At 36.2% G+C, this 26188-nt stretch overlaps 9 protein-coding genes, 2 long non-coding RNA genes and 1 pseudogene across 22 annotated transcripts; 6 read left to right on the top strand and 6 right to left on the bottom strand.

Annotated features, from left to right (window-relative positions):
* On the top strand, positions 1 to 1909 carry ATARD2 (RmlC-like cupins superfamily protein; the record flags this gene model as incomplete). 6 transcript variants are annotated; one of them, NM_001036563.5, is made up of 8 exons in its annotated part: positions 18 to 51; positions 125 to 233; positions 564 to 675; positions 751 to 845; positions 1032 to 1146; positions 1224 to 1348; positions 1432 to 1502; positions 1616 to 1909. In NM_001036563.5, exons 2-8 carry the CDS (start codon positions 216 to 218, stop codon positions 1677 to 1679), a joined length of 600 nt encoding a protein of 199 aa, NP_001031640.2. In that variant the 5' UTR covers positions 18 to 51; positions 125 to 215. The 6 variants fall into 6 exon arrangements, with proteins under 6 accessions (NP_567441.1, NP_001328507.1, NP_001031640.2 ...); NM_001203801.1 differs by lacking the exon at positions 18 to 51 and adding an exon at positions 301 to 425 and having other exon boundaries at positions 105 to 233; positions 1616 to 1873; NM_117554.7 differs by having other exon boundaries at positions 1 to 233.
* AT4G06215 lies at positions 211 to 585 on the bottom strand. Its single transcript, NR_141981.1, has one exon. It is a non-coding gene; the product is annotated as an other RNA (long non-coding RNA).
* On the bottom strand, positions 1816 to 4403 carry ORC1A (origin recognition complex 1). The gene has a single exon (NM_117553.2): positions 1816 to 4345. It carries the CDS (start codon positions 4338 to 4340, stop codon positions 1911 to 1913), a length of 2430 nt encoding a protein of 809 aa, NP_567440.1. The 5' UTR covers positions 4341 to 4345; the 3' UTR covers positions 1816 to 1910.
* AT4G06210 lies at positions 2934 to 3758 on the top strand. Its single transcript, NR_141980.1, has one exon. It is a non-coding gene; the product is annotated as an other RNA (long non-coding RNA).
* A 1102-nt stretch (positions 4404 to 5505) lies between the features above and the next one.
* On the bottom strand, positions 5506 to 7006 carry AT4G14695 (Uncharacterized protein family (UPF0041)). 3 transcript variants are annotated; one of them, NM_001340956.1, is made up of 6 exons: positions 6896 to 7006; positions 6689 to 6794; positions 6368 to 6466; positions 6229 to 6281; positions 6058 to 6131; positions 5534 to 5779 (listed from the first exon to the last, which is right to left on the bottom strand). In NM_001340956.1, exons 2-6 carry the CDS (start codon positions 6741 to 6743, stop codon positions 5731 to 5733), a joined length of 330 nt encoding a protein of 109 aa, NP_001319940.1. In that variant the 5' UTR covers positions 6744 to 6794; positions 6896 to 7006; the 3' UTR covers positions 5534 to 5730. The 3 variants fall into 3 exon arrangements, with proteins under 3 accessions (NP_567439.1, NP_001078389.1, NP_001319940.1); NM_117552.4 differs by having other exon boundaries at positions 5506 to 5779; positions 6689 to 6981; NM_001084920.2 differs by having other exon boundaries at positions 5527 to 5779; positions 6368 to 6412; positions 6689 to 6944.
* A 244-nt stretch (positions 7007 to 7250) lies between these two features.
* On the bottom strand, positions 7251 to 8334 carry ELIP2 (Chlorophyll A-B binding family protein). Its single transcript, NM_117551.3, has 3 exons — positions 8069 to 8334; positions 7873 to 7974; positions 7251 to 7791 (listed from the first exon to the last, which is right to left on the bottom strand). Exons 1-3 carry the CDS (start codon positions 8201 to 8203, stop codon positions 7447 to 7449), a joined length of 582 nt encoding a protein of 193 aa, NP_567438.1. The 5' UTR covers positions 8204 to 8334; the 3' UTR covers positions 7251 to 7446.
* A 2591-nt stretch (positions 8335 to 10925) lies between these two features.
* Positions 10926 to 13313, top strand: APS3 (Pseudouridine synthase/archaeosine transglycosylase-like family protein). Of its 2 annotated transcripts, NM_117550.5 has the most exons (5): positions 10926 to 11770; positions 11967 to 12372; positions 12459 to 12719; positions 12815 to 12901; positions 12996 to 13313. In NM_117550.5, the coding sequence occupies exons 1-5, from the start codon at positions 11265 to 11267 to the stop codon at positions 13131 to 13133; spliced, it is 1398 nt and encodes a 465-aa protein (NP_193204.1). In that variant the 5' UTR covers positions 10926 to 11264; the 3' UTR covers positions 13134 to 13313. The 2 variants fall into 2 exon arrangements, with proteins under 2 accessions (NP_193204.1, NP_001329676.1); NM_001340955.1 differs by having other exon boundaries at positions 10971 to 11770; positions 12815 to 13288.
* On the bottom strand, positions 13298 to 13843 carry AT4G14675 (chaperone ClpB1-like protein; the record flags this gene model as incomplete). Its single annotated transcript, NM_001340954.1, has 2 exons — positions 13298 to 13573; positions 13640 to 13843. 2 exons carry the CDS (start codon positions 13841 to 13843, stop codon positions 13298 to 13300), a joined length of 480 nt encoding a protein of 159 aa, NP_001328818.1.
* A 175-nt stretch (positions 13844 to 14018) lies between these two features.
* Positions 14019 to 16522, bottom strand: CLPB2 (casein lytic proteinase B2; the record flags this gene model as incomplete). Its single annotated transcript, NM_117549.1, has 5 exons — positions 14019 to 14033; positions 14119 to 14745; positions 14813 to 14997; positions 15088 to 15901; positions 16292 to 16522. 5 exons carry the CDS (start codon positions 16520 to 16522, stop codon positions 14019 to 14021), a joined length of 1872 nt encoding a protein of 623 aa, NP_567437.1.
* A 1382-nt stretch (positions 16523 to 17904) lies between these two features.
* On the top strand, positions 17905 to 18300 carry AT4G14661 (annotated as a pseudogene). The gene has a single exon.
* A 379-nt stretch (positions 18301 to 18679) lies between these two features.
* On the top strand, positions 18680 to 20329 carry NRPE7 (RNA polymerase Rpb7-like, N-terminal domain-containing protein). Of its 3 annotated transcripts, none has more exons than NM_001340952.1 (2): positions 18680 to 19024; positions 19532 to 20272. In NM_001340952.1, the coding sequence occupies exon 2, from the start codon at positions 19540 to 19542 to the stop codon at positions 20074 to 20076; it is 537 nt and encodes a 178-aa protein (NP_001329853.1). In that variant the 5' UTR covers positions 18680 to 19024; positions 19532 to 19539; the 3' UTR covers positions 20077 to 20272. The 3 variants fall into 3 exon arrangements, with proteins under 3 accessions (NP_001329853.1, NP_193202.2, NP_001329854.1); NM_117548.4 differs by having other exon boundaries at positions 18685 to 18865; positions 19532 to 20329; NM_001340953.1 differs by having other exon boundaries at positions 18943 to 18964; positions 19532 to 20271.
* Positions 20330 to 23614: 3285 nt separating this feature from the next.
* AT4G14650 (uncharacterized protein) lies at positions 23615 to 26043 on the top strand. The gene is made up of 3 exons (NM_117547.4): positions 23615 to 23792; positions 23874 to 24611; positions 24690 to 26043. The coding sequence occupies exons 1-3, from the start codon at positions 23759 to 23761 to the stop codon at positions 25814 to 25816; spliced, it is 1899 nt and encodes a 632-aa protein (NP_193201.2). The 5' UTR covers positions 23615 to 23758; the 3' UTR covers positions 25817 to 26043.
* Positions 26044 to 26188: the final 145 nt, after the last annotated feature.

Below are 26188 nucleotides of genomic sequence, written 5' to 3'. Positions count from 1 at the left end.
CGGATATATGTGGAGGCGGCATTTCCCTCGCCGCACGCCGGCGGATGGAGGGTAGTTTAGTCTTTTAACCTTTTTCTCTGTTTTTGTCCCAAAAGATAAAACGAAAATGACTTCTTTTGAAAAGGAGAGAAGGCATATATCGCGTGGATTTGAAGACGAAGAGGAATCATAAAAAGCCTAACGAAGAAGACGAAGAAGAAGAGGAACAAACAACCATGGGTGAAGTGGTTAAGGTAATCGTAAATCTCTTGCTTCTGATTCTGATTTCGTGAAAGCTCATCGGAAAATTTCTTGTTTCAGCTATGAAAACATGAATCGCCGCCGATTGTTAATTAAGTGGTCTTCAATCACTGATCACTATTCCAATTTTGATTTTTGTTTTATTTTAATCATCAAATTTGATGTTTTCTAGTTTCACTTGTTGTGTATGAAATTCAGGCTTTGTCTTGGAGGTTGCAATCGAAAATTTCACTAATTGCTGAACGTTTTTTGTTTCTCTTTCAAGCTTAGCATCATAAATTTATGTTTTCTTGTTGTGTTTGTGTATGTGTGTTTTTGCTTAGGATGGAAGAGAAGAAGTGATCCAGGCATGGTATATGGATGATAGCGAAGAGGATCAGAGACTTCCTCACCACAAGGATCCTAAGGAGTTTCTATCTTTGGACAAACTTGCAGGTCTCTTTGTGTGTTTCAATTCAGTGTTCTTCTCTCTGTTTCTCTATTTGTTTCAGATGTAATGTTTGTGTGCAGAGCTGGGAGTACTTAGCTGGAGACTTGATGCTGATAACTATGAAACCGATGAGGATTTGAAAAAGATCCGCGAATCTCGTGGTTACTCTTACATGGTTTGTTTATATAGACTTGAATGCTAGATGTTTACTTTTGAACAAGTCTTGTTTTAACTCTCTAGGGTTTTACTCAATTGTAACACTTACTCTACTGAATGTATTTAGGAAAATTCGTTGATGATTTGCAAATTGTTTTATGTGCTTGAGTCTTGGTTTGATGATGGAAAAGTGTTCAAAATGCAGGACTTTTGTGAGGTATGCCCGGAAAAGCTTCCAAACTATGAAGTGAAAGTGAAGAGCTTTTTCGAAGAACATTTGCACACTGATGAAGAGATCCGTTACTGCGTTGCAGGAAGCGGTAAGTACTTTTATTGGCTGCTTTACTTGATTTAAGTCGGTATCTATATTCTCAACGTTTCATTTTCTTGGGAAAAGGTTACTTTGATGTGAGGGATCGCAATGAAGCTTGGATTAGAGTATGGGTAAAGAAGGGAGGTATGATAGTCTTACCTGCTGGAATATATCATCGCTTCACCGTAGACTCAGACAACTATATCAAGGTGCAATGTTAGCTTCTTCAGAGTGGTTAATTCATCATATATATATTTGGTTGATTAGAAAATTGAAATATCTTGTTGAGCAGGCAATGCGGCTTTTCGTGGGTGAACCGGTCTGGACACCATACAATCGCCCACACGACCACCTCCCTGCAAGGTACAATGTTCTGTTTTCCCCTTTTGTCTCATCAAAAACTTACTCTGCAAAAGTTCATCCAAGAAAAGACACGAGAAAAGCTGTTTATGGATATCGAAACGGCTATTTTACAGGAAAGAGTACATCGATAATTTCGTGAAGGTGAATGAAGGTGGTGTCATAGACGCGTCAGCCTAGAGGATTCTCAGTCTTATGCATCAGATTTCTATAAACTAAGCATACAATAAAGAGAGCTTTCTGTCTCATGTTGGATATTATGTCATCTACAGATCCACTTGTGAAGAAACTTTGATTCGTGTGGCTTTGGCATTATGGTTGTGTTGTAACTGTATTTATAGTTTATACTCCAGAAATCAAACTGTGTTACATTATCAATCTCTCCAAAGTTTTCCTTAAACTAGCAAAAAATCACAAGTAATTGGCCAACCATGGAAGATCCTTATTGTCTTTCAATGCAAAAGCAACATCATCACTTGGAAAATTAAGCTGCAGCTTCTGCAATCTGTGCTTCTCTCCAGGTTCACAAAGAACGATTCTGCATTCACCAAGATCACAACCGATTTTGAGAAGAATGTCCCAACCGGGAAAAGCTTCACCATTGGTTAAGCAAATAGACGATACTGTTGTTGCTACTCTGTCAAAGCTTGTCTCTGCCATTCCTGTTTTGTAAAGCTCATGAACCATAGCCGTCAAGAAGATCCTACTCAGTTTCGATACACTCTTCATAACTTGAATATGAGGTGCCTGAAACATCTCTTGAATGGCTACTTCAACATCTGCCATAATCACCAGCTGACTCTTTGCAGATATGTTACTCTTCTTTAGACGGTAATCCGCTACTTCCGCTGCACGCCTGCATATCTCAAGCGCGCGTCTTGCATCTCCTGATATCGCAGCTACTTTTCTTGAAGCAAATTCGATAGCTGTCTTCTCAAAAGCATTGATTCCTTCCAACCTTGTAGAAATGATTTCTTGTAGCTGCCTGTGGTTATAAGGACCGAAACACAGTCTCTGTATACCCATTCGGCTTGATATCCGAGGAAGCAACTTCTCTGGAAGATCCATAGTGTTTGCTATTCCCAACACAACCAATTTGGAGTTAGGCTTGGTAGGCCAATCCAAAATGTTGTATAAAACAGACTGATTTCTAGTGACTAGAACATCAAGCTCGTCGATGAGAAGTATGCAAGGCTTTTCATTCTCTTTACCTATCTTTTTTCCCTCTGCAAACCTCTCATTCAGAGACTGTAGAGCTTTCTTCCAACCTACACGATGACCACTCAACCCCTCATAGATAACACTGTAAATGTTCTCAGGAGAAGCCAATTTGAGACCATTTATCTCCACAAAGCAATATGGACTTACGCTTCCCGCTTCAACCTCAGCTTTCAGATTCTTCATAACAGATAACACACTAATAGTCTTCCCAGTACCGGGAACACCATGAATATACATACATCTACCTAAACACTGATCATCAGAGATTGAGCCTTTTATAAACGCAGTGATCTCTTCCATTTCTTTGCTTCTACAAGGAAGTGACTTAGGACGTGTAGCCAACAACAAAGTAGCCTTCGCCTTTTCTAACTCACTCTGCTTATGACATCTCACATGTTCAGGAATCCTCTTCATCCCCACCTTCTCAAGCCCAAAGAAACGCCCTTTACGAGAATTTGCACCACCTCGCTTACTCTTCGAAACCCCACGAACACTCTCTTCATCATCAAACTCAATCTCTTCATCACTATAATCAATCTCCTCCTCTTTCCTACCATTCCATTCTTGATCACTATCCTCATCTCCATCAGCCAATTCAGCCACACGCTTAAAGCTACCCCAATGAACATCATACTCATACTCACACAAAAACACATCATCACCATCATTACTAGCTTTCGAAAACTCCTTAGGACATTTCACAAAACAATGCCTAAGAACACATTCCATCTCTATATCAGCAAAATCATTCGTCAAATAAAGCTCTCGTTTCAGATTATGACGTTGTCTCCCTAAAACCGTCTCTTCAGGTATCATATACCAACGAGCTCTAATCCAATACACACCATCATCAACTTCTTTCCACAACTTCTCAATTCGAGCAGCCCATAAATCACTAGAGAGAAGCTTCTCCTTCATCGTTCTCGCTAATTTCTTCCCTTCCGGTGGCTTAGGAACAACCACAAGTGTTTGACCTGACTTTTTAACCTCACAGAATTGACAGATCCAATCACCTTCAGGAACTTCCTTCAATGGCGGTTTCAAGCAATTCAAATGAAATCCACCTAAACAATCATCACATTCAATCATTATTGTGTTAGTATGTGATTTGAAGCAGATCTGACAATCTTCGATTTCTGGATCTTCTTCTTCTTCTTCATCTGGATTCGCGTCTTCTGTTCTTTTAACGTAAACATCATCACCGATTTCGAATTCGGTTTCGTCGAATTCGACTTTGTTGTAATAAACTCTCTTCTTCTTCTTCGTCTTCTTCGTCTCAGATCGAATTGGTGAAACAGGAGAGAAGGAAACTTCCGGATCTATCTTCTTCTTCTTCGACTTCTCTGCAACAACAATATCATTGGTTCGTTTTCTAGGTTTTCGAATTAGATTGATTTCTTCGACTGATTCTTTTCCTGGAAGATCGATTGGGTCATTTCCCAGATTGATTTTACGGGAAACGTGACGAGAAGATCTACGAAGAGGAGTGAGAGTTTCTGGGGTTTGAGGAGGAGTGAGTGAAGTTGAAGATGGAGATAGATACGATTTGCGATACATTTTAGTTGGAGTTTTGGTTGGGGATTTGAAGGTTTTTGCCTTGGAACTCAGAGAAGAAGCCATGGATGCTCTAAGATGGTGACGCAGAAGGAGGGAGACGTGGAAGAAGAGGGATTTTACTGAGAAATTTGGCGGGAAATGTTTGCACGAAGAATAAAAAAATTGTGAAACTATTTATAGAAAGACATTAAATTTGGAAATGAATTTGGGTAAGAGATTCTTTTGAAGAAATAATGTTAGTTTGTATTAGTGTTAAAAAAAAAAAAATGTTGGTTTGTATTTAAAACAGAAACAAAGAGAAAAATATTCATTGAATTTGATTTGAAGATTATAATTTTACTATTGACTAATGACTGAAATATTTAGTTTCTTTGAGATTTTAATATACATTGAATCATATATATGAAAGAAGACTAACTCTCTCCCACAACTTGACACATCAGCACATGAGAGCTTGCCACCTATACTTCATAAAATAAGTAATACATAATTAGTAATTAATTCAACATAACAACTAAAATATGAGAATATAATTAATGAGAACTTGAAACATCACTCTTTTTACATTTTTTTAATTCAATATATCCTCTTTAATTTTGAGATCCACTTAAGTGGCTAAAGTGATGATAAAATCCAAACATGTTACACATATTCCTAGCCTAAAAATTAGACGATTATTATGAAAGAAACTAAATGAATATGCAGATTAAATATATCTAAGCTTTTCGAGATCTATGCTAAGAAAACAAGTAATTTGAAAGATATTTGAGGAGCTATCCTTATAACTAATACGTAAGATATAAGATTATGACAAGAACTTAACTAAACTTTCCAAGAACATCAAGTTGAATATGCTTAGATTGAATATGCAGAGATATGATTAATAAAGACATGTTATATTTTTAGTGTAAGAAATAAATTTTCTAAAATTTCACCGTCTCACAATCTATACATATAACTGAAAAAGCAAGGATATATAAATTCAAAAAAAAAACTGAGAATCTAAAACAACAATAAAAACAATTCAATCACATTCGTTTTTCAGATGAACTAATATAGTTGGGCTTTTCAAAAACAATTACAAATCATATTTATGTTTCAAAACCTATGCATTCAATTTTACTTTATATGAACAAACATTATATAAAATAATTTGTAAATAATACGTAAACCCGCACGTAGTGCGGGTACTCATCTAGTCATTGATAAAGAGGTAACATATTTTTAAGAGATATAGAGTTATTATTTTGATCTAATTACTGATTAATCTTACATAAACTCAACTATCAATCTTGTCCCAAATAATATAAAAATCTTTAGCAAGCATGTAACGTACCATTCACTATCTAACAAAAATCCAAACATTGGCATATGCTACTAGAGGTCCATTAACAAGACAGTACTAATGAACGAACATTTTCACATGTCAAATGTTTCATCTTTTTCATCATCATCATCCTTCAATTTCAACAGCAGCCTCTGCTTCAGATACATAATCATACCTAATATCAAAAAAAAAGTTAATAAGCATTTCATTGATGTATCAAAAGATAAAATCATACTATCATAGACAATCATCATAAAAATCGAGTTTAAAATAGCTTCGACTCTTTGTTTGCATTACATATTAAGCAAAATTTCCTTTGCTGATTGTAAACGCCAAACCAAACCTTTCTGATTGCGTTTAACTTAGCAAAAGAAATGTTTTATATAGTAAGCTGATGAATTTGTTATCTATGTTAAAACACAAGCAAAACAAAAAAGTGGGTTTGATTCTCACTTTATTTTGCGAGTAAGTTGGTATATCCCTGTAGCTGCCATAGCAACATTAACACTAAACAGGTTCCAGTTTTTCTGTTAAAAAAAAACAAAAGTCCAAAGAATCAGATCGATAAACCAAAACCAAGAATCCAATCACAAAAGTAAAACTCGAAAAGCAAACAAAACTTACAGGAGTAATTATAGTGCTGCAACGACACCAAATCATTCCAGTGCATGTCACAGCTAATACAATAATTATGGATAATATGTTTATAACAATAATTGTAACAAGAAAGATTAGAGATTTCTGAAGAGTAGTAGTTATTTACCAATTTGCTGAAGGTACGAAATATTTTCTGGAGGTTTCTGGAAATCTGCAATGTTAGCAATGCTTATACCCCACTTAAATGTTGGAGCCCAGAAATGAACTGATTAATACCCAACAACAACAACAACAAAAAAAGAGAGAAACTGTTTACAATTAGAATATATTATTCATTAGAGGATTTAAAGTGATATAGATTTTTTTTTGTCAAGAACTGTACTATAAACAATTCAACATTTTCCAATAGTAACGTTTCAATAGAGTCTTAATTGAAACGGAAGAAGAAAGAGTAATATATTATTGATGAAACAATGTGATAACTCACTTGTCTTTGGTCCTGCCGGGTGATTCCAGAGAGCTTGAAGCTTAGACGTCGCCATCAACTTTTGTTTTCCTCGGAGATTCTCTTTTCTCTGTCTTGTTTCAGTCTCCTACATAAATATTAACGAAATGATGCTACTCAAAACGACGTCGTATAAGCAATATGTAATTGAGCCACTCAAATCTTTCCGATTATATTCATCGATCGTACTATCGTGTAGTGTTGTAGTGGCCAGATCTTTCCTCTTTTAAGTGTTTTTTTGTTTGTTCATCTTAATATATTTTTTTTTGTTCTTGGGAAGCATTGACGCTTTGATTGGGCTTTGATGAGACTAACCCATGGGCTTGAGAATTGAGATGAGGTGATTTGTTAGAGAGAAATCGCATTCAATTTCGTTTCGTCTTGGAACTTGCTTTACTTTCATTATGGCAGACACATGATGACTCTATTGGTCGATAATAACAAGGAAGAGCATAATTAATTATTCTTGGCTCTTGATTCATTTCAAAAGAATGCATAAACTCTCAAACCTTGGATAGAAGCTAAAATTTATTTTTTACTTCTTCTTCTCCATTCACATTATCTTATAAGAAAACTTTTGAAGTACTTTTTCAAATAAATTTTTATAATGTTTTTTTCATGGTTTTAAATTTTGATTCATGTTGACACACTGTTTAAAACTCATAGTATTAAATCAATCTATGCGTTACATAATCATTCTCCAAATTTGTCCTTAAACTAGCAAACAAAAAGCTTTAGCTTTAGACTAGAGTCCCACCAGTGACGTACTCGGTGAAGGCCAACGCAACGAGACCGAGCATCGCAAACCGACCGTTCCATAGCTCGGCGTCTGAAGTCATGAACCCTTTTGACTTTGCCTCTGCCCTTATTCCCTTGAACAACGGAACCATCGATGCCAACGTCAACAACGCTGTTGTTCCTAGAAACCACCCGACACCACCGTCAGAGATCTGAGCAAACACGTTTTCTCCCTTTGATAACTCCATGGCGATGGCCGCCACGAATCCAACCATTGCTAGTCTCCCGTTGATCCTCTCGGGTGCTGGACCGCTAAACGCTAGCAAATCTCCAAACTTCGTACTCACCTAGACAATAAGAAAATTATTCATTAGCTTCATTTTTTTAGCTAGTGATATATATTAATGACTTTGATCATTAGATCATACCTTAGGCTTGCTAACTGGTGGAGGAGGAGACTGTGGCATTTGTGGTGGAGTGGCCGAAGTCGAGGTCGAGGGCACAGAAGGATCTTCCTTGATAGGATCGCCCTAAAAAAATAGTCAATGTAAGGAACGGTCAGGATTAAAAGTCAAATAAGTAACGTAGGGAAGTGGAAGGACTATGAGGTTAGTGTATATATACCTGAGCCATGCATCTGACTCCTACCGGAGCAATCCTCTTGAAGAAGAGTTGGTTTGTGTTTCTGATGTTGCGTGTAGTCAATACACCGGAAGGAGCAGCGAACACTGACTGCATGTTAAACGACGCCGTTGCCATTTCTGATTAGGTTTTCTAAAAGCCGAAGATCGATGAAGAAGAGAGAAATGAATAAATTATAAGACTTGAGAAGTGAGATGGAGTTGGTTTGAGGTGTAACTGTAGGATTATCTCTTCATTTATAGAGTTGGTGAAGGAAAATGATAGGCCCAGTATTTTCTGGATTTTATTTATCTTTACTGATTTATGGGATACTATGATTACTTATTTTATTTTTGTTTTTGTGTGGTGTGTAGTAGAGTAATAAATAAGTAGAAAGAAATCTATCAAAGAAAAGAAAAAAACTGAATTCAAACTTTTTATTCCTTTTTTTTCTTTTTTCCACTTTAAACTTTTTTTTTCTTTTGGGGAAGAAAAAGTTTCCTCAGAATAAATGTTTTCAAACTTATGAGATTTTTTCCATATTTATTGTAACACCTAACAAATCAGTTGGTCATTCGTTTCATTATTTGTAAAACTACCATATTAAAATTATACAAATAAATCGAATTATTTTGCTCGAAATCGTTAAAAATGTGAAAAAAAAAGAAGAATATATCGATATTTGGGTTGAACGCTAAACACAAAAACACGTAGCCAATAAAATTTGAGAAATGAGAGGAAAGTGAGGTTGAGATCGGTGAGAGGCCACGTCTAGTTGGAAAAGTGCAAGTAAACTGATGGCGTGGCCTCCTCATTACACATAGATACACATCTTCCTTGTCTTTTTCTGATTGGTCATGGCCAAGTGGGTTTGGCAAAAACACGTACAAATTTTTTTTTTGTCTCAAAATGTTAATAACAAGTTAGTGGCTCACAATATTCACTTGGGACTTGGGAGATTCGTTTTTGGTATAGAGAGAAGTCGCATTCAATCTTGTTTCGCGCGTATTGGAACTTTCTTAACTTTCATCATGGCAGACCCATGATGACTCTTTTGATCCTTTATGTGTCCCATTCATGTCTTCGTGCCCAATTCTCCTACGTGCGCTGTTTTTTTTTCCAGATTAGAACGGTAAATAATAGCACAATTGTGAAGATATGGGCATAGTCTTCGTGTCGGTATAGTCTCCTTTTCTATTGTCTTTTGTGTGTGAGTTAATTTCTAAATTTGTAACAAGGAGAAGAGAAACCTCTATTAGTGCTTGTAATACTTTTTGCTTGATAGTGAAAAGTTGTGGGAGACAGTTCCCACCCGAGACGTACCGGTTAGAGGCCAGGAGGCAGGAACTCGGTGATCAAACTCTTGTGTCAATTTCTAGCTTAAGCAATCTAACGTTCCACACATATAGAAAACTCAACAACAATTATTTAGATATGAATGATCAGATTTGATGTACCACCATCGATATGTGCTCTCTGCGAAAACTCTTTATATATACTGAAAGAAAACATACACCCACATTGGTAGTTTTTTTTAATGGATTTTACTAGCAGAGGATAATAAATTTATCGCATATATTACTTACATTTGTAGTTTCAAATACGAAAAAACTTGACCATTAGTAGTGTGAAGTGTGTAATTGATACTTTTGAGTTCAGGACGAAAAAATGTTCACGTCATTCGTGAGGAAATAAGGCATTTAGACTCAAAAGTCCAAACATGTGAGAAGGTCCTCGAAAGGGCGAACAATAAAAAGCCCCGAAGCCCATAACACGAGTGCCTTCTTATCCCCATGAGTCTTCGAGTGGACAAAGAGAGAGAACAACTTTGGGAAATTTATAGTAGTTTGTGAAGACTTCATATAAAAATTGTATTTATGAGATTATTGTGTTTTAAGAGGAGAGACGACGAGGGTCATCATTCATTTAATTACTTTTAACATTATAATTAAGTTCTGATTTATCCGGTCGTTTATGTAATTTATTGATTATATACTTAGGTTATTTAGCCGGCCACAAGGCCAAGCAAGCAAAACATAAGCTTGCGGCCGCTAATCATATTATTATTTAGTTTTGGCCGAATTTGCATAAAAATGTAGTCTAATGGTTAAAGTTTCAGTATTTGAGTTACAAGTTCCTTAGTTCAAACTTTGACAATGTGTTAAACTAATTTTTTTTTAAACGACAGAATCACTAAATAAATAAATATTATGTGGCCCATTTTGTTTCTCTTATTGTAACCCCGTGAAACCCGGGGACGACTAGGTAACAAATACTCTTTGGGTTTTCTTATAAATCAAATGCATATCTTTGATAAACTAAACCATGAAAGAAGGAGTTTTTTTAACTGATGAATTGATGATTATTGAAGTTGATATAAGTTAGATTCAAGTTTTGATGTACTGTATTTGGAACAGAAATGTTATAATATCTTACTAAAGCCCAGTTCGGAACAAGGCCTTACCCTTATTTAAAGCCCCAGTAGATCTGTTTTGAATTGTCGCTATGAGTGAATGAGGATGGGTAGGTCGACCCTCAGAATTCTTAATTGGCACATGTTGAATGTGAGCCCAAAGCAGCCACCAATAAAGTGAATCAACTCCGTCATTTTCAATGCTTTTTCATGCAAGAGGAAACATTAAAATATCGTCGTTATTAGTATTAATTATGTTTTTGACCTGTAAAGAATGGACAAAACTTATACTAAACAAATTATTTCGCCGTCAAAAAGGAAACAAAAGTTCAGATATAAATTCCTGGTAGCTTCAGGTCAAGATAAAGTCAGGTCAAAGGTGATGAGCTCTATAATGAGTCCTCCAAATGTGATTTAAGTTTAAGAAATGAACACACTTTTCTTAAGCCGGCATTAGTTTTATGTTATTACCCCACAAATGATGATGATGATGTCGCATGGTCCTTCACGTGATTACAATATTAATTTGCCAAGTTGATATCGTCATGACTCATGAGCAAAGTGCTGGTCGAACATCGACGTATTCTTGGATAATGTTCGATTTTTGAACTGGTCCTAATTCTAATATCAATATTCTTACGAAACTAATCACATTGGTCTATAAAAGCCCACTCACACTTCATCTTCCACTTCAAAATTCGAACTTTCGAAGATTCTCATTCTCTCCACTACAGCAACAAATTCACATTCCTCTCTGTTTTTTTTGTTTTCGATTCTCCTTCTTCAATGGCTTCCATGTCCACCGTCTTCCCCAAACCAACCTCTTTCATCTCTCAACCTCTAACAAAATCTCACAAATCCGATTCCGTAACCACATCCATTTCATTCCCTTCGAATTCGAAAACTCGTAGCTTAAGAACCATCTCTGTACGAGCTGGCTTAATCGAGCCAGATGGTGGGAAACTTGTGGATCTTGTTGTACCGGAACCGAGACGGCGAGAGAAGAAACACGAAGCGGCGGATTTGCCGAGAGTGAGATTGACGGCGATTGATTTGCAATGGATGCATGTGTTGAGTGAAGGTTGGGCTAGTCCTCTTCGTGGGTTTATGAGGGAATCTGAGTTCCTCCAAACTCTTCATTTCAATTTGTTGAATCTCGATGATGGGTCTGTTGTTAATATGTCTGTGCCTATTGTTCTTGCGATTGATGATCAACAAAAAGCCCTAATCGGTGAATCTAAACGTGTCTCCCTTGTTGATTCTGATGATAATCCAATCGCTATTCTCAATGAGTAAGTTTCTCTTAGGTTGGATTAGGATTTGAGGAATAAAGTTTTCATTTTTATCGTTCTGTTACTGTTGTTGAGGAATAAAGTTTTGATTTGAGGAATAAAGTTTTGATTTTTATAGTTCTGTTATTTTTGTTGAGGAATCAGATTTGCATAGAGAGATCACTGAATAGAGTAATGTTTGTGTGTTTGTTTTCAGTATTGAGATTTATAAACATCCGAAAGAAGAGCGAATAGCGAGAACTTGGGGTACGACTGCACCGGGTTTGCCTTATGTAGAAGAGGCGATAACCAATGCTGGAGACTGGCTCATTGGGGGTGATCTTGAGGTTTTGGAACCTGTTAAGTACAATGATGGGCTTGATCGTTTCAGGCTTTCCCCGTTTGAACTGCGTAAGGAGCTAGAGAAACGTGGTGCGGATGCGGTCTTTGCGTTTCAGCTTAGGAACCCAGTTCATAATGGACATGCTCTTCTTATGACTGATACTCGTAGGAGACTTCTTGAGATGGGTTATAAAAACCCTATCCTTTTGCTTCATCCATTGGGAGGGTTTACAAAAGCTGATGATGTTCCTCTAAGCTGGCGAATGAAACAGCACGAGAAGGTATTAACGGAATCAAAGTCTTTTTTTGCGTGTTGTTTGCTAGTTCATTATAGGAGATGCTGAATTGGTTTTCATGACTTGATTAGGTGCTAGAGGATGGTGTTCTTGATCCAGAGACTACTGTGGTTTCCATATTCCCATCTCCAATGCTCTATGCTGGTCCAACCGAAGTCCAATGGCACGCAAAGGCTAGGATCAATGCTGGTGCTAACTTCTACATTGTCGGTAGGGATCCGGCTGGAATGGGTCATCCCGTGGAGAAACGTGATCTGTACGATGCTGATCACGGGAAGAAAGTTCTAAGCATGGCTCCTGGACTCGAACGACTCAACATTCTTCCTTTCAGGGTATATTCATAGAAACCGCATAATACTCAAACTTGGTATCTTCCTTCAAAGATTTAGGCTTTTTGAGTTCTGATTTCTGGTTTCAATTGGTGTAGGTTGCTGCGTACGATAAGACACAAGGAAAGATGGCTTTCTTTGATCCCTCAAGGGCTCAGGACTTCTTGTTCATTTCTGGCACTAAGGTAAATAAACACTTCTCAAACCAATTGGGACATAATGTAACTAAGCTCAAGTGTATTCAATTTCTGATCAAAGATTTGATGGTTGTTTTGATAGATGAGAGCATTGGCAAAGAACAGAGAGAACCCACCAGATGGATTTATGTGCCCTGGAGGCTGGAAAGTCCTTGTGGATTACTACGACAGTTTGACACTAACCGGAAACACCAAACTTCCGGAAAAGATTCCGGTTTAAGACCGATAAAACCATTTATTTGTTTTTGTTTCTCAACATAATGATTATTCCTTCTTGTTGTAAGATTTAGAAAGCTATATGAACAAAAGTAACACAAATCTTACATACATATAAACTAAAAAAAAAAACCAGAATGAATCTAACTTTTAATCCCTGATCGTTCTTCAATCTATCACTACGACTTCATTTTTTATTTTTTTGGTTAAAGTGACGATGTGATCTTCGTCATTGCTTCTTCCTCTCTTATTCCCTGAATGAATCACAACATCTAATGTTTGCTCTATCTTCACAAAAACATTTTTATCTATTCGGTAGACAAGATCAGTTTTAGCCTCGTTTACATCAATGCACACAATGGAATCGTCACCGATTTCTTCTCGCACAATCATCATTGATATATCTGTGACCACTTTCCTCTCTAGCCATCTTCTAATAGGCCTCTAGCACCATACACCTACAATAACAATCATACAATATTATAAAAATGTAAAACCTCAAGCAAGCACAACATTCTTCACTTGGAGTTGAACAATTTTTGCCAAATGCTCGTGGGACAAAGGATGAAACATAACTATCTCATCCAATCTGTTTAACAGCTCTGGCCTGAAATGTTTTTTCGCATCTTTCATTGCGTTGTCTCGAGCCACTTGCATTGTCATTTCACCTGTAAGCCCTGAAACAAGGTGGTCTGCACCAAGGTTAGAAGTCATTATGATCACTGTGTTCTTAAAATCGACTGTCCTCCCATGCTAATCGGTTAATCTCCCGTCTTCTAGCACTTGAAGTAGCGTGTTGAATACAGTTACATGGGTCTTTTCAACTTCATCAAATAGTACAACACAGTAAGGTCGTCTCCTCACAGGTTCAGTTAGTTGTCCACCTTCTTCATGACCAATGTACCTAAGAAAAACAAAGTAGTATCATGTGAGTTTCCATTATACCATTAATCAAAAAACACATAAAGAAGTGGCTTGAGTTTAAGCACGTATCCAGGTGGTGCCCCTATAAGTTTATTAACAGAGAATTTGTCATTATACTCCGACATATCAAGCCTAACGAGTAGGTTTTCACTGTCAAAGAGTTGCTCAGCCAGAGCCTTAGCCAGCTCGGTTTTACCAACACCAGTTGGACCGAGGAAGAGAAAGGAACCAGACGGTTGTTGTGGCCTTCCTAGTCCAACCCTCGACCTTAGTATTGCAGCAGCCACAGCTTTCACAGCTTCGTCTTGTCCAACAACTCTCTCGTGCAACTTATCAGCAAGAGAAATTAGCCTCTTCTTCTCGTTCTGGTCAAGTCTAGTCACTGGTATCCCAGTCCATCGGCTCACTACCTCAGCAATATTCTCTGGCCCAACAGTTTCTGTAAGCATCACGTTATCTTTAGCACTCTTTTCTAGTTTCGCTATCGCAGATTCTACTTCCTGAATTGCACCATATTTTAGAACAGCAGCTTTAGGAACGTCATGTTGTCTCTCAGCCTCTTGTAGAGCAATCATGAGATCGTCTCGATTCTGTTTAAGCCTCCGAGTTTCATTAATGATCTTTTTCTCCTTTTTGTATTTTATTGTAAGAGGCTCAAGCTTGTCCCTCAAGTCATCAAGCTCTTTCCTCACCTGCAGAATAACAAATAAAAGAAGTGAGGTACTATATGTAAAAACCATGTTTTTGAAAGTAATTTACCTCGGAAAGACGAGCTTCGCTAGCTTTGTCGTCCTTCTCCTTTTCGAGAGCATGAATCTCTATCTCTAGTTGCATTACTTTTCTTTCAAGGCTATCAATTTCTTCTGGTTGAATATCAAGCTGGGCTTTGACATGTGCACAAGACTCATCAACTAAATCAATTGCCTTATCCGGTAAACGTCGACCTAAGCACAGAACAGAGCACTAATAAGCAAACATAAAAGAATCATAATAAATTACAAGGACATGTTAGATAAAAAGATGGCGCAACATACCAGTGATGTAACGTTCAGACAATTGAGCAGAAAGAACTAGAGCTCTATCTTGGATACGAACACCATGATGTCCTTCATATTTTTCTTTAAGCCCTCGAAGAATACTGATAGTATCAGGCACACTAGGCTCAGCTACAAACACTTGCTGGAACCTTCTCTCAAAAGCAGCATCTTTCTCAACATGTGTTCGGTATTCCTCAAGCGTAGTAGCTCCAATGAAACGAAGCTGACCTCTTGCTAACATAGGCTTAAGCAACTTAGCAGCATCCGTTGACCCACTTGCTTTGCAAGCACCAAGAGCCATGTGGATCTCATCGATAAACAGAACAACTTTGCCTTGAGCTTCCTCAACTGCTTTCAAGACAGACTTCAATCTTTCTTCGAATTGTCCACGGAGTGTTGTTCCAGCAACCATTGCACCAAATTCCAAGGAAATAAGTTTTACACCAGTAAGATTGATAGGCACGTCTCCTTTCAGTATCCTTTGAGCCAAACCTTCAACCACAGCAGTTTTTCCAACACCTGGCTCACCGATGAGCACGGGGTTGTTCTTGGTTCTCCTTGAGAGAACCTCAATTACTCTTCTAATCTCCCTGTGTCGGCCAATGACAGGATCAAGCTTACCTGCTTGCTCAACCAAATCTGTCCCATAAGTCTTCAAAGCCCGAAGGATTACCTCCCCACGAAGCTTCTCCACCTCAGACTTAACCTTCTCAGGCACAACACCAGCTTCTTTCAACACATCACTGATTTGAGAATCTTCAAGAAGACTAATTACCAATACCGCTACTCCCACTTTGGTATCCCCGAGATTCTTTTGTGCACGATTCAAAACCGTAACAAGACTTGGACTATCTTGAGGAAAGTTTCCAGTTACTGAGGGAAAATGCAGTCTTTGGAGTATGTGAAGATATAGATTCTGAGGAATGGTCCCATTTGATAAGGGAGTAGTACTCGATCTTGGAAGATTATTGTTTGGACTTGGATTTTGAGGAATGACCCCATTTGTACTCGGTCTTGGAAGATTCTTGTTAGGACTTGGATTTTGAGGAACGGTCCCATTTGATAAGGGAGTAGAAGTCTGTCTTGGAAGGTTTGGATTTTGAGGAATGGTCCCACTTAATAAGGGAGGAGTCTGTTTTGGAAGATTCTTGTTAGGGCTTGGTTTTTGAGGAGGAATGGCTCCAGTTGTTGTTGGAGTAACCCGTTTAGTGAGCTTGTATAAGGATTGGTTGATAACGTTGACAACTGACTGAGCAGAGATATCGCCGTCTCCTGCACTGGTGATTGCTCGATAGAAAACACTAGTCAGATCAGAAATCAAAGTAACTCCGAGATGCAGAGGAGTTACTTGACCATGTGACAATGACATGGCATGTGATCGAGCCGAGGCAAGTATAAGCTTGACATTGGGGTCAAATTTCAGATCATTCATCTTTTCTCTTAACCCTGTGAGAAGAAATCATAAATCCAATATATATAATATCAGAGAAACAGGGCAGATAAACGAATATGATCTAGATTCTTTTAAAAGATAGATTCAAGAAAAACCTTTTAGGATTTGGGAAAGAAAATACTTTCTCTGATTTAGTTAATGTAATATATATGTTTCCCTTCTTATATAATTTGACTTATCTACTTCTTTTTTTTTGGTATGTCGACATCAAGAAAATTTAATTACTAATTTGAAATTACACATTAGTAAAGCTGAAATGTGAATCAAATTACCTTAACCGTCGAAAATTTATGAATTTTGATTTCTGATTTCTGAAAAACTAGAAACCCTAAATCCAAATAACTAAGTTGTGATAAATTATAGGAAATAAATTTAATTCTTTAAAACAATCAAATTTCATCTATATTTATTATTTATTGTTGAAACTAAGAAACTAGCGGAGATTTGTAAAATATTTATTGAAAAAATGTTAATTCTTATTTTTTTTCAATGTAAATTCTTATTTTGAGTTAGTTAGTTTTTTTTTTTGCCAAATACAAAACACTTAGTAAATTCAAAGATAAGAATCTTATGTAAAGAAACAGTAAAAAAGAGATTAGAAGAAATCATGACCTTCCATCTTTCTCTTTTTTTATGACATGTGTTAATCAATTGATGAGATTTTGATACATGTAAAGAACTTCTTCTAATTAGATTTTGATCTATGCTAACATAAAAATGAAAAATACAATTTTTTGACAAAAAAAGTAAAACGTTTATATTAAAGTATATAGTTAAAAAGGATACACTTCAATGAAAATAAGAAAATTACATAAAAAAGGGAAAACCTTATTAAAAAGGGGAAAAGGTTATTAAGTAAAACTTTGTTTCTTAAAATGAGTAATTAACATAATCACATTAGCCGTTTCTTTAGGTGTCGAAGATGTTGTATGGAGGAAGAGACAACAGAGCATTTATTTTTCAACTGTACCTATGCGAAAGCTGTTTGGCGAGGCTCTGGAATATCAAACAGGTTACTCTATGACCCACGGACCCCATGGGAAGAAAAGTTGAGAGAGATCCTCAAGTGTAACACGGGGACAAGAACGCCACATCTTAAGCACTTACCTCTTTGGATCTTGTGGAGACTATGGATATCACGAAACAACCTCACCTTTCAACAAAGGAACTTTTCATGGCGAAAGGTAATACGACAAGCTCGAAGTGATGCAAAGGAATGGCATGATCAAGATGAAAGAAGTTTGGGAATGACGAACCCTCCGCAATTTCAGAACGTTGGTTTTCAAGGCGAATATCATTGGATGAAGCCGAATACAAACTGGATCAAATGCAACTATGATGGTAGCTTTATCAACGGACAACCGGCTAGTGCAGGATAGGTGATTAGAGACGACAGAGGCACCTTTAGAGGTGCAGGTCAAGCTAAAGGAAGACATGTAAACACAGCTATGGAAAGCGAATTTCAGGCACTAATTCTTGCAATGCAAAGCTGTTGGATTAAGGGATATACAAGAGTATGTTTTGAAGGCGATAACAAAACAGTGGTGGAACTGCTTCATGGTCGGCAACACAATTTCAATATTTTTAATTGGATTAGGGAAGCACGCATTTGGAGAGACAAGTTTAATGACTGCCAGTTTACTTGGGTTCGAAGAGATCACAACAAAGCGGCGGATATCTTAGCGAAACATAGAATACCATCTGATGCTTTGTCGCATTTTTACAACCTCATTCCTAATGTAATCACAAACGCATTATACCGGGATTTTAATCCCTATTTAATATGAGAAGCATGTTTGAGTAAAAAAAAAACATAATCACAACACGTGACAGACGACCAGATTTCAATGGAGATATTTTTTTAATCTAATTAGATTAAATAATTAAAAGGAAATATATATTAATTTGTATTTTTCTATCAATTTAGAGAAGAAAAAGTATATTTTCGAATATGATTAAAAAGTTTAATCTAATTTTAAATATTTGAGAATCAAATTTTCAAAGTTTTTAAATATATGAAATTAGTAATCTTAAAATGAAAAATTAATTAGTTTCTGAAAATATATTTAAAAGAAAATAGAGAAAAAGTGAATACTAATGGGCCAATAATAATATAGTCTCAGTAATAATGGGTCTTTTCAGCCCATCGACATGTAAACAAACCAAAATTGAAAGTCTCCGAGTGTTACTTCTCAGTCGATAGAGAGTTTGAAACAACAAAACAAACTCTCGCTTCTCGCATCGTTGATTCTCCAAAACCAGTTTTCACTCTCTATTGCCGATTCTCGTTTCGTTTGATATCTTAGGAATCTATAAACAAAGGCATGGGTTCAGTATTCTGTTGATTTTCTCAATCAATTTCTCAGCTATTTTCAGTCTTAAGGTCTTGGTCCATGGGTTGCTCGAGAAAATGTGGAAAAAGTGATGGTCTGAGTACTTAATCGTAAAATGCAAATACAAAGCTTTTGTGGGTTTATTAAAGTTGGTAACTTTTGATAGAATTTTGAGGACTCTTACTTGTTTACTTACATGCCTGCGTAGTGTTTGTTTAAATGCCTGTGAGAAATACTTTTTAGTGAAAAGCTCTTTTTTTTTTTTTGTTTAGTGTTCGTTTTAGTAGATATGTAATGTGAAACTAATTTCTGAATCTCTGTTTTGAGTACTGTAGAGTTATGAAATTGGTATTTTGCTAATGCATGTCTACATTGTGTCCAGATTCTTATAAAAACAGAAACTTTGATCTTATCTTATGGATGAATTACTTTAGGTTACTGATGATGATTTGTATAACCTAGATGTTCGTTTCAGAGAAAAACCTGGAAATTACTGTCTACTTCCTTTTCCTTTCTCTGTGATCTTTCAGTTTTGATTTTTTCCAGAGTCTTTCTCATATCTTTCCTTTGAGAAGAATGTGATGATAGTAAAGTATTTCTATTCTCTGGATCAATGATGATAGCTATGTGACATTGCTTTGATTTGGTTTTGAAGGTTGAACAATGTTTCTCAAAGTCCAATTACCATGGAACGTGATGATTCCAGCTGAAAACATGGATGCCAAAGGGCTGATGTTGAAGAGAGCTATACTAGTAGAGTTACTAGAGGCGTTTGCTTCCAAGAAAGCAACCAAGGAGCTTGGCTACTACGTGGCAGTCACAACTTTGGACAAGATTGGAGAAGGCAAAATCAGGGAGCACACCGGTGAAGTTTTGTTCCCGGTAATGTTCAGCGGAATGACTTTCAAGATCTTCAAAGGAGAGATAATTCACGGTGTGGTGCACAAGGTGTTGAAGCACGGTGTCTTCATGAGGTGTGGTCCAATCGAGAATGTTTACCTCTCCTACACGAAGATGCCGGATTACAAGTATATCCCTGGAGAGAACCCGATCTTCATGAATGAGAAGACGTCTAGGATTCAGGTTGAGACTACAGTGAGGGTTGTTGTGATTGGGATAAAGTGGATGGAAGTAGAGAGGGAGTTTCAGGCGTTGGCTAGCTTGGAAGGTGACTATCTTGGACCATTATCTGAAGAGTGATCTGCTTGATCTCTTCATGTGATGGCGTTTTTGGGCAATCTCTTATGTCTATATAACTCGGCTTTAGTTCATGTTTGGTAGTAACTAGTAACTACTCTCTAGCTGTGCAAATAATGAAAACATTGATCTTTGAATGTAATGAAATCCTTCACCTTCAAGAGGAAAGATTGGTCTAATTTAGGTTTTTTGTATTGGTAATGATTTTTGCTTGCTTGTGAGTCTCTTCCATATGATAAGCTCAGATTGGAATTAGACTCTGAAATCGTAGTCAAACCGGATATATAAGAAATATTTCAAACCAAAGTTAACCGAACCAATCTCAGAGCACGATTATGGATTAATCATCACTCATCACCATCGAGAAATCTCTAGTTTCAACAGGTCTCCAGATTTCGAAGCGGCGTATGAGTTTTTTTTTGCCAGTGACTGTTTCTGCGCCGATTGAAGCGGTGCCGCTTTGAATATTGCTACTTTTGCTCGCTATGTCAATTCAAAGTCTAACAGCCCAACCCAATAATCGTTGAGTTTGGGAAGACGAAAGAAAGCCCACGAGAATCACATGAGAATGTGATTGCTTGGCAGGTCTAAAACCCTAAATAAAAAATTTTCAATGTTTGGATTTGTGGATGACACAGGATTGGTTAATACTCGTTCTTGGCCCGACTCTCCTTTCCTTCGGTAATCGAATAGTAATATTTATTTAGTTAATATCTTTAGCTAATAGCCAACAATTTTATTTCGATAAAAAGAAGTATCTGAAAAACACTTTGATAACAATTAGATAGTAATTGCATGTATTTTATCAAACTATTTTTGGTCCACGTCATCAAGAAAAACATGCCAAGTTGCAAGAACATGCCCACGAAAGCTTTATATATTTTTATAGTTAATTTCAAACTAAACTTTCAACTTATGAAAATACCTTGTTTTAAGATACCAAATAGAGGTATATGAAAACAAGGTTTACTGGGCAAATGTGTTTGTTGGGGAAATAACTTTCATCATATTTTCATATTTTCAGCAAATTCGAAGATCGTGTGTTTCACATTGAGTTGTATTATGATGCATAATTATTGTCTATTCAACACATGGTCGGCTCAAAATAATAAAGGACCCAGAGCTGGAAAAAAAATTAGTTCACATATCTGTGTTTTGTTATGTAAATTTTTTTTTGGATCGTAATTGTACTAGATTTACTTTAAAAAAAAGAGAAATTTTGGGTGGACCCTGTGCCTCAGCTCCTCCAGCACATGTGTAGAGTCGGGCCTGATCCAACATACTTGTCAAGGTAAATCTTGTCTTCTAGCCAAAGTACACTTAGAAACATTTGCTTAGTACCTATTTATGTAAGAGTTTATTTCTTATATTCTAACAATGATTTGGTCCGATTGTATTGTAAAAACTAAAAAGGAGATACTAATTACTTAGTTTTGTGAAAATCTATGTAAAAATAATAATAAAAAAATTTCTACAAGTGCAAATTGTGAACTAAGATATTTATAAAAAAAGATTGATCAATTATTGTTTGTAATTTTATCTTAATAAAAGCAAAAGCTGTATGAGGAAGAAAAAAAAAGAAAGAAAAAAAAAAAAAGCAAAAGCTGTATAACCATAGTTTGGAATGCAAGATGATTAAAGTCCATTATATAGTCTCTCATTCAAGCTATCATTGAATTAATGCAAACGCGATCATTCTGATTTTGTTGTTATGCTAACTAATTCAAAATTTATCCAAATTATAAGTATCGAAAATGCATATGAAAAAATTAAAAATTTTAAACCAAAATTCTTAAACAATTAGGAAAGACATATCCATAATCCAAATCTCAATCATCGATATATATGTATGACAAGAGATTGATTACAGTTACACTTATCATATTCAAGACAAAAGCTTTGATCTCCTAAATGAACTATTCCACATCAGTTTTCGCCAACTTCAAAGTCAGTTCATAGTAATCAGAGTGAGCATCCATATACTTTATCAACTGTATATGTATTCAATATTTTTATGGGTGATGATATTCAACCGTGATATCGGATCATACATTTAGACAATGAATAAAGTAACAGATGATGACGATTAAAACAGTTGTTTTTTGGAAAAAGATTGAATATTGTCACCACTGAACATAATGAACACATATACAGTTGAATATCGATATTCAATCCTTTTGTTTTTAGAAAAAGTTTTTTTTTGATTTTTTCTAAAAAAGAATATTGAATTGAAAATGCAACATTTTTTCTATTAAACAATTTTGCCATAGCTCTAAACCAATAATACAGTAAGTTTTAGACTAAGAAAAAATAATCAACAAAAAAAGAATATATTGGACAACAAAGACGTAAAAAGATTCATGGTGGTGACAAAAAAAATGATTAAGAGTTGGTAATTCAACGGGTTTTTGAGTTTTTAGTAAGAGCTATAATTATATTTAGGTTTCCAACTAAATTTTTAATTAAACAGGAAATGACTTTAAAAAGTATGTAAGACTATATATTAAAGAAGAACCAATTTGTTGTAATCATTACATGATGAAACAGCCGAACTCACTCTAATTGCTAACCAATAATTGCATATTAACTAAGTTAAAATGCTGTCTATACATTTATCCTACTACTTCAAATTTATTTTCTAAGGTATCTAATATTACAAAAAGGATTGGTTTGAGGAATTCCAGCAAAAAAAGACCTCTTATGTTTTTGTTAAACGTAAAAGAAGAGAAAATGTTTTCAAAAGTTGATAGCTGATTATGGGCTATACCGTAGCTCAAATCATTTTAATTATATCTAAGATAAAAGTTAGAGAAGAAAAATGATTAAAGATGAGGTCCATTGTCTCATAAGAGTTTTCTTATGAATATTTGGATTATAAATGTTTTACGAATCATTTCCTCACAAAAAAGGGATGAACATAATGACCCACCACCAATAGTCCCTTCTAATTTCTTACGACTCTATTAGTGTCCACTGCTTACCAAACATTGAATCATAAACTAAAATTATGTTTTTCAATGGCCAAGAATGGTTGAAATAATTGTTGGGCCATAGAACTCGTAAATATATATAACTTTAGAATCTACCTCTTCTTCATTAACAAAGACAAAGTATTACTTGGGAAATTTATCGAGTTCAATTTGTTGTGACTATGACAAATGCCAATAATTGTGGGTTTAAAATGGAATTGATGTTTGCACCGAAAAAAAGTATAACAAAAATGGAATTATGATTCACATTTCACAACAAAAATAAAACAAACCAAAATATCAAGTTTTTTCTTTCACAATATTATCTAGAGATTTGGTGGAGTTCTTCAAACACTAAACTTGTGGCAAAAAAACTTAAATTTAGTGGTTGGACCTTAGTTTGTTATGGTCCAATTTTATACATTCCAACTTAGATATAGAAGTGTCCTACGGTTTTATATGAAAAATTTACAAATCATATGGTCTCATAATGTTCTGTAGGGTCCCAACAAAGTGACGCCAACTAATAATCATTGAATCAAATTTATAACAAAAATCAATAAAATTACCAAACATGTTTGATACTTTATCAAGCAGGACACAAACAGTACCCGGAACTCTCCGTTCAGACAGAAACCTCTTATTGTTCTCTGTTTCGGGTTTTCAGATTTGTTCAAAAGATTTTGATCTGTTGAAAATTGAACAAAGGAGATGATATGGGAAACAACAACGCAACTGCCATTTTATCAGGTAAACCAACAATAGTCTTATTATTATTATTGTTTGTATTGTTAGTGTTCTCACTGAATATAGATGTCTGTGTAATTGCAGATCAAGAAGAGAGCTCAAAGCTTAAAAACAATGGAATACCTCCATTGGCTTCTTCCGTAGATACCACGCAAGATCTGGTGTTTATTGCTTGTGAAAGTAAAGATGGAGATGAAGAGATAGAGAGCTCAAAGCTAGAAACCAATGGAATGTCTCCATTGGACTCTGTTTCTTTAGAGACCGCGCAAGATCAAGTGTTTCTTGAAGGTGAAGAAAAAGATGGAGATGAAGAGAAAGAGAGCTCAAACCTAGAAACCAATGGAATGTCTCCATTGGAGTCTGTTCCCGTAGAGATCACGCAAGAGCAAGTGTTTCTTGAGGGTGAAGAAAAAGATGGAGATCAAGAGAAGGAAAGTTTAAAGCTAGAAATCAATGGAATGTCTCCATTGGACTCAATATTAGTAGAGACCAGGCAAGATCAGTTGTTTCTTGCGGGTGAAGAAAAAGAAGGAGATCTAGAGAAAGAGAGCTCGACGCTAGAAACTAATGGAATGTCTCCGTTTGACTCTATTCCCATAGAGACCACGGAAGATCAGTTCTTTCTTGCAGGTGAAGGAAACGATGGAGATGAAGAGAAAGAGAGTTTGTGTGATGGTGTTGAAGAAACAGAACCACATAGCAAGGATTTAGTTGATGAACCGAAAGTAAAACATTTCGAAGAAGAGATGGACCATAGTGGCTTGGAGAGCTTGGTAATGGAAACATCTGAGAAGCTTCAAAAACAGACATCAGTTGCGAAAGGTTGATCTTAATTTTTCTCTCCTCTCTTCATATTTGAAAATAAACCTAATGCAATCCTGTCTCTCTGTTCATTATCAGGTGTTGAAAATTTGAGTGAAGCAAGAGAAGTGGAAGTGTTGTCTATGAATGGAACTCAAACTGTTGTGAGCAAATTGAATTCGACAGTGTCTGGTAATGAAGAAAGGCTCTGTGTGATTGATGAGATTGTGAATGGAACTCAAACTGTTGTGAGCAAATTGAATTCGACAGTGTCTGGTAATGAAGAAAGGCTCTGTGTGATTGATGAGATTGTCTTTGAATCTCCAAGATGTTTTGCAACTGTTGATACTGATGAAAACATGGTGAATGAGTCTCGGGACGAAATTGTTCATTCAGAGGAAGTTGTAAAGCTTGATCAAGAGACTGGAATTGAACAGAGAAGAGGAAGGGAAGAGTTTCCTGAAATCGAGCCACAGGAGATTCTGAATCTGGACTATCGTATTGTTCATGATGAAGAAGTTACAGACAAAGGAAAAGCCGATAAGGCGATCTCCAACTCTAAACCTTGTTCGCAAGAGTCAAATGCAAATCAAGACACTGGTCTTGGAGTTTATAAAGAAGAGAAGGAGAAAAGAGAAGCGAGTCTAAGACGCATGTATCGATGTAGATCACTCCCAGTGAGCCAGAATAGTAGAGTTATTGGAGATTCGCTTGTTCAACATTTGGTTTCAGAGGTTGCGTTTCCTTCAAGAAACAAGATGGGTTTAGAGAAAGCTAACACGTCTGCAGCTCTGCTTGTTCCTTGCGTAGGAAGCAACAAAACGCAAGAGACTATTGAAGCGATAATTGAAAGCAGTAAAGAAGCTAGATTTGAGATGCCAGCTCCTAGCTTTGATCATGGCCTAAGAATCGAAGAAAGACGCGATGAATCGGTAGAGAATACTCCGGTACTCTGTGAGGACAAGACTGAGATATACGAGGCAACAATCGATGTGGAAGAGAAAACTGTGATGCTGAAGAGAAGTGAGTCTGTGAAATCAAGAGGCAGCGAGATGTCTCTAGGGTCGTTGAAGAAACACAATGATAGCTTCAAAGAAACCAAGGGCTCAGAAGATAACTTGGTGGACAAGAAAGCTTCACCTGATTCTATGAAAGGCATAGTCAGAAAACGGAGTAAATCTTCGCTCTTGGGAACATGCCTTTGTTGCACCACCGCAATGAATTGAACTAATTATTTGTGATTTGATGGTTTTTGTCTAATTATTCTGAGAAATTGGGAGGAAATAAGTGAAAGTGTGGATTGGGTTTTCTCTTTTCTGTATACTTAAATTGGGATTTTCTGTTTGAGGGGTTTTTGATAAAGTGTGGAAATTTTTTTACTACCTGTAATTTTATTATTATTTTCTTACTAAATATTATATGGGCATGGCTTTCTCACAGTCTCACTTTTCTTTTTTTTTACATAAATCATTTTCAATTATTCTTTAAAGTGTCTAGACTAGTGGTTTAGCCATTAGATATTTTCGTTTGAGTGAAGGAGTTCAACTCCTCACTTTCATGAGGAAAATAATATCCAAATACTTTAGCATTCACATAAA

This window comes from Arabidopsis thaliana, chromosome 4 (genome assembly GCF_000001735.4).
Source record: "Arabidopsis thaliana chromosome 4, partial sequence".
Classification (NCBI taxonomy): domain Eukaryota; kingdom Viridiplantae; phylum Streptophyta; class Magnoliopsida; order Brassicales; family Brassicaceae; genus Arabidopsis; species Arabidopsis thaliana.
Note: the sequence above shows the minus strand (reverse complement) of the source record. Positions and strands in the feature narration are given on the sequence as shown.

Bases quoted from the DNA above. Each gene is read 5' to 3' on its own strand.
- ORC1A (NM_117553.2), bottom strand. From the start codon at position 4,340: ATGGCTTCTTCTCTGAGTTCCAAGGCAAAAACCTTCAAATCCCCAACC.
- AT4G14695 (NM_001340956.1), bottom strand. From the start codon at position 6,743: ATGGCGACGTCTAAGCTTCAAGCTCTCTGGAATCACCCGGCAGGACCA. The intron at 6,467-6,688 runs GTGAGTTATCAC...GGTATTAATCAG, and splicing joins CCCGGCAGGACCAAAGACAA to TTCATTTCTGGGCTCCAACA. The intron at 5,780-6,057 runs GTGAGAATCAAA...TTTTGATATTAG, and splicing joins CAACTTACTCGCAAAATAAA to GTATGATTATGTATCTGAAG.
- ELIP2 (NM_117551.3), bottom strand. From the start codon at position 8,203: ATGGCAACGGCGTCGTTTAACATGCAGTCAGTGTTCGCTGCTCCTTCC. The intron at 7,975-8,068 runs GTATATATACAC...CTATTTTTTTAG, and splicing joins GAGTCAGATGCATGGCTCAG to GGCGATCCTATCAAGGAAGA. The intron at 7,792-7,872 runs GTATGATCTAAT...CTTATTGTCTAG, and splicing joins CACCAGTTAGCAAGCCTAAG to GTGAGTACGAAGTTTGGAGA.
- APS3 (NM_001340955.1), top strand. From the start codon at position 11,265: ATGGCTTCCATGTCCACCGTCTTCCCCAAACCAACCTCTTTCATCTCT. The intron at 11,771-11,966 runs GTAAGTTTCTCT...GTTTGTTTTCAG, and splicing joins CCAATCGCTATTCTCAATGA to TATTGAGATTTATAAACATC. The intron at 12,720-12,814 runs GTATATTCATAG...CAATTGGTGTAG, and splicing joins TCAACATTCTTCCTTTCAGG to GTTGCTGCGTACGATAAGAC.
- NRPE7 (NM_117548.4), top strand. From the start codon at position 19,540: ATGTTTCTCAAAGTCCAATTACCATGGAACGTGATGATTCCAGCTGAA.
- AT4G14650 (NM_117547.4), top strand. From the start codon at position 23,759: ATGGGAAACAACAACGCAACTGCCATTTTATCAG. The intron at 23,793-23,873 runs GTAAACCAACAA...GTGTAATTGCAG, and splicing joins CGCAACTGCCATTTTATCAG to ATCAAGAAGAGAGCTCAAAG. The intron at 24,612-24,689 runs GTTGATCTTAAT...GTTCATTATCAG, and splicing joins ACAGACATCAGTTGCGAAAG to GTGTTGAAAATTTGAGTGAA.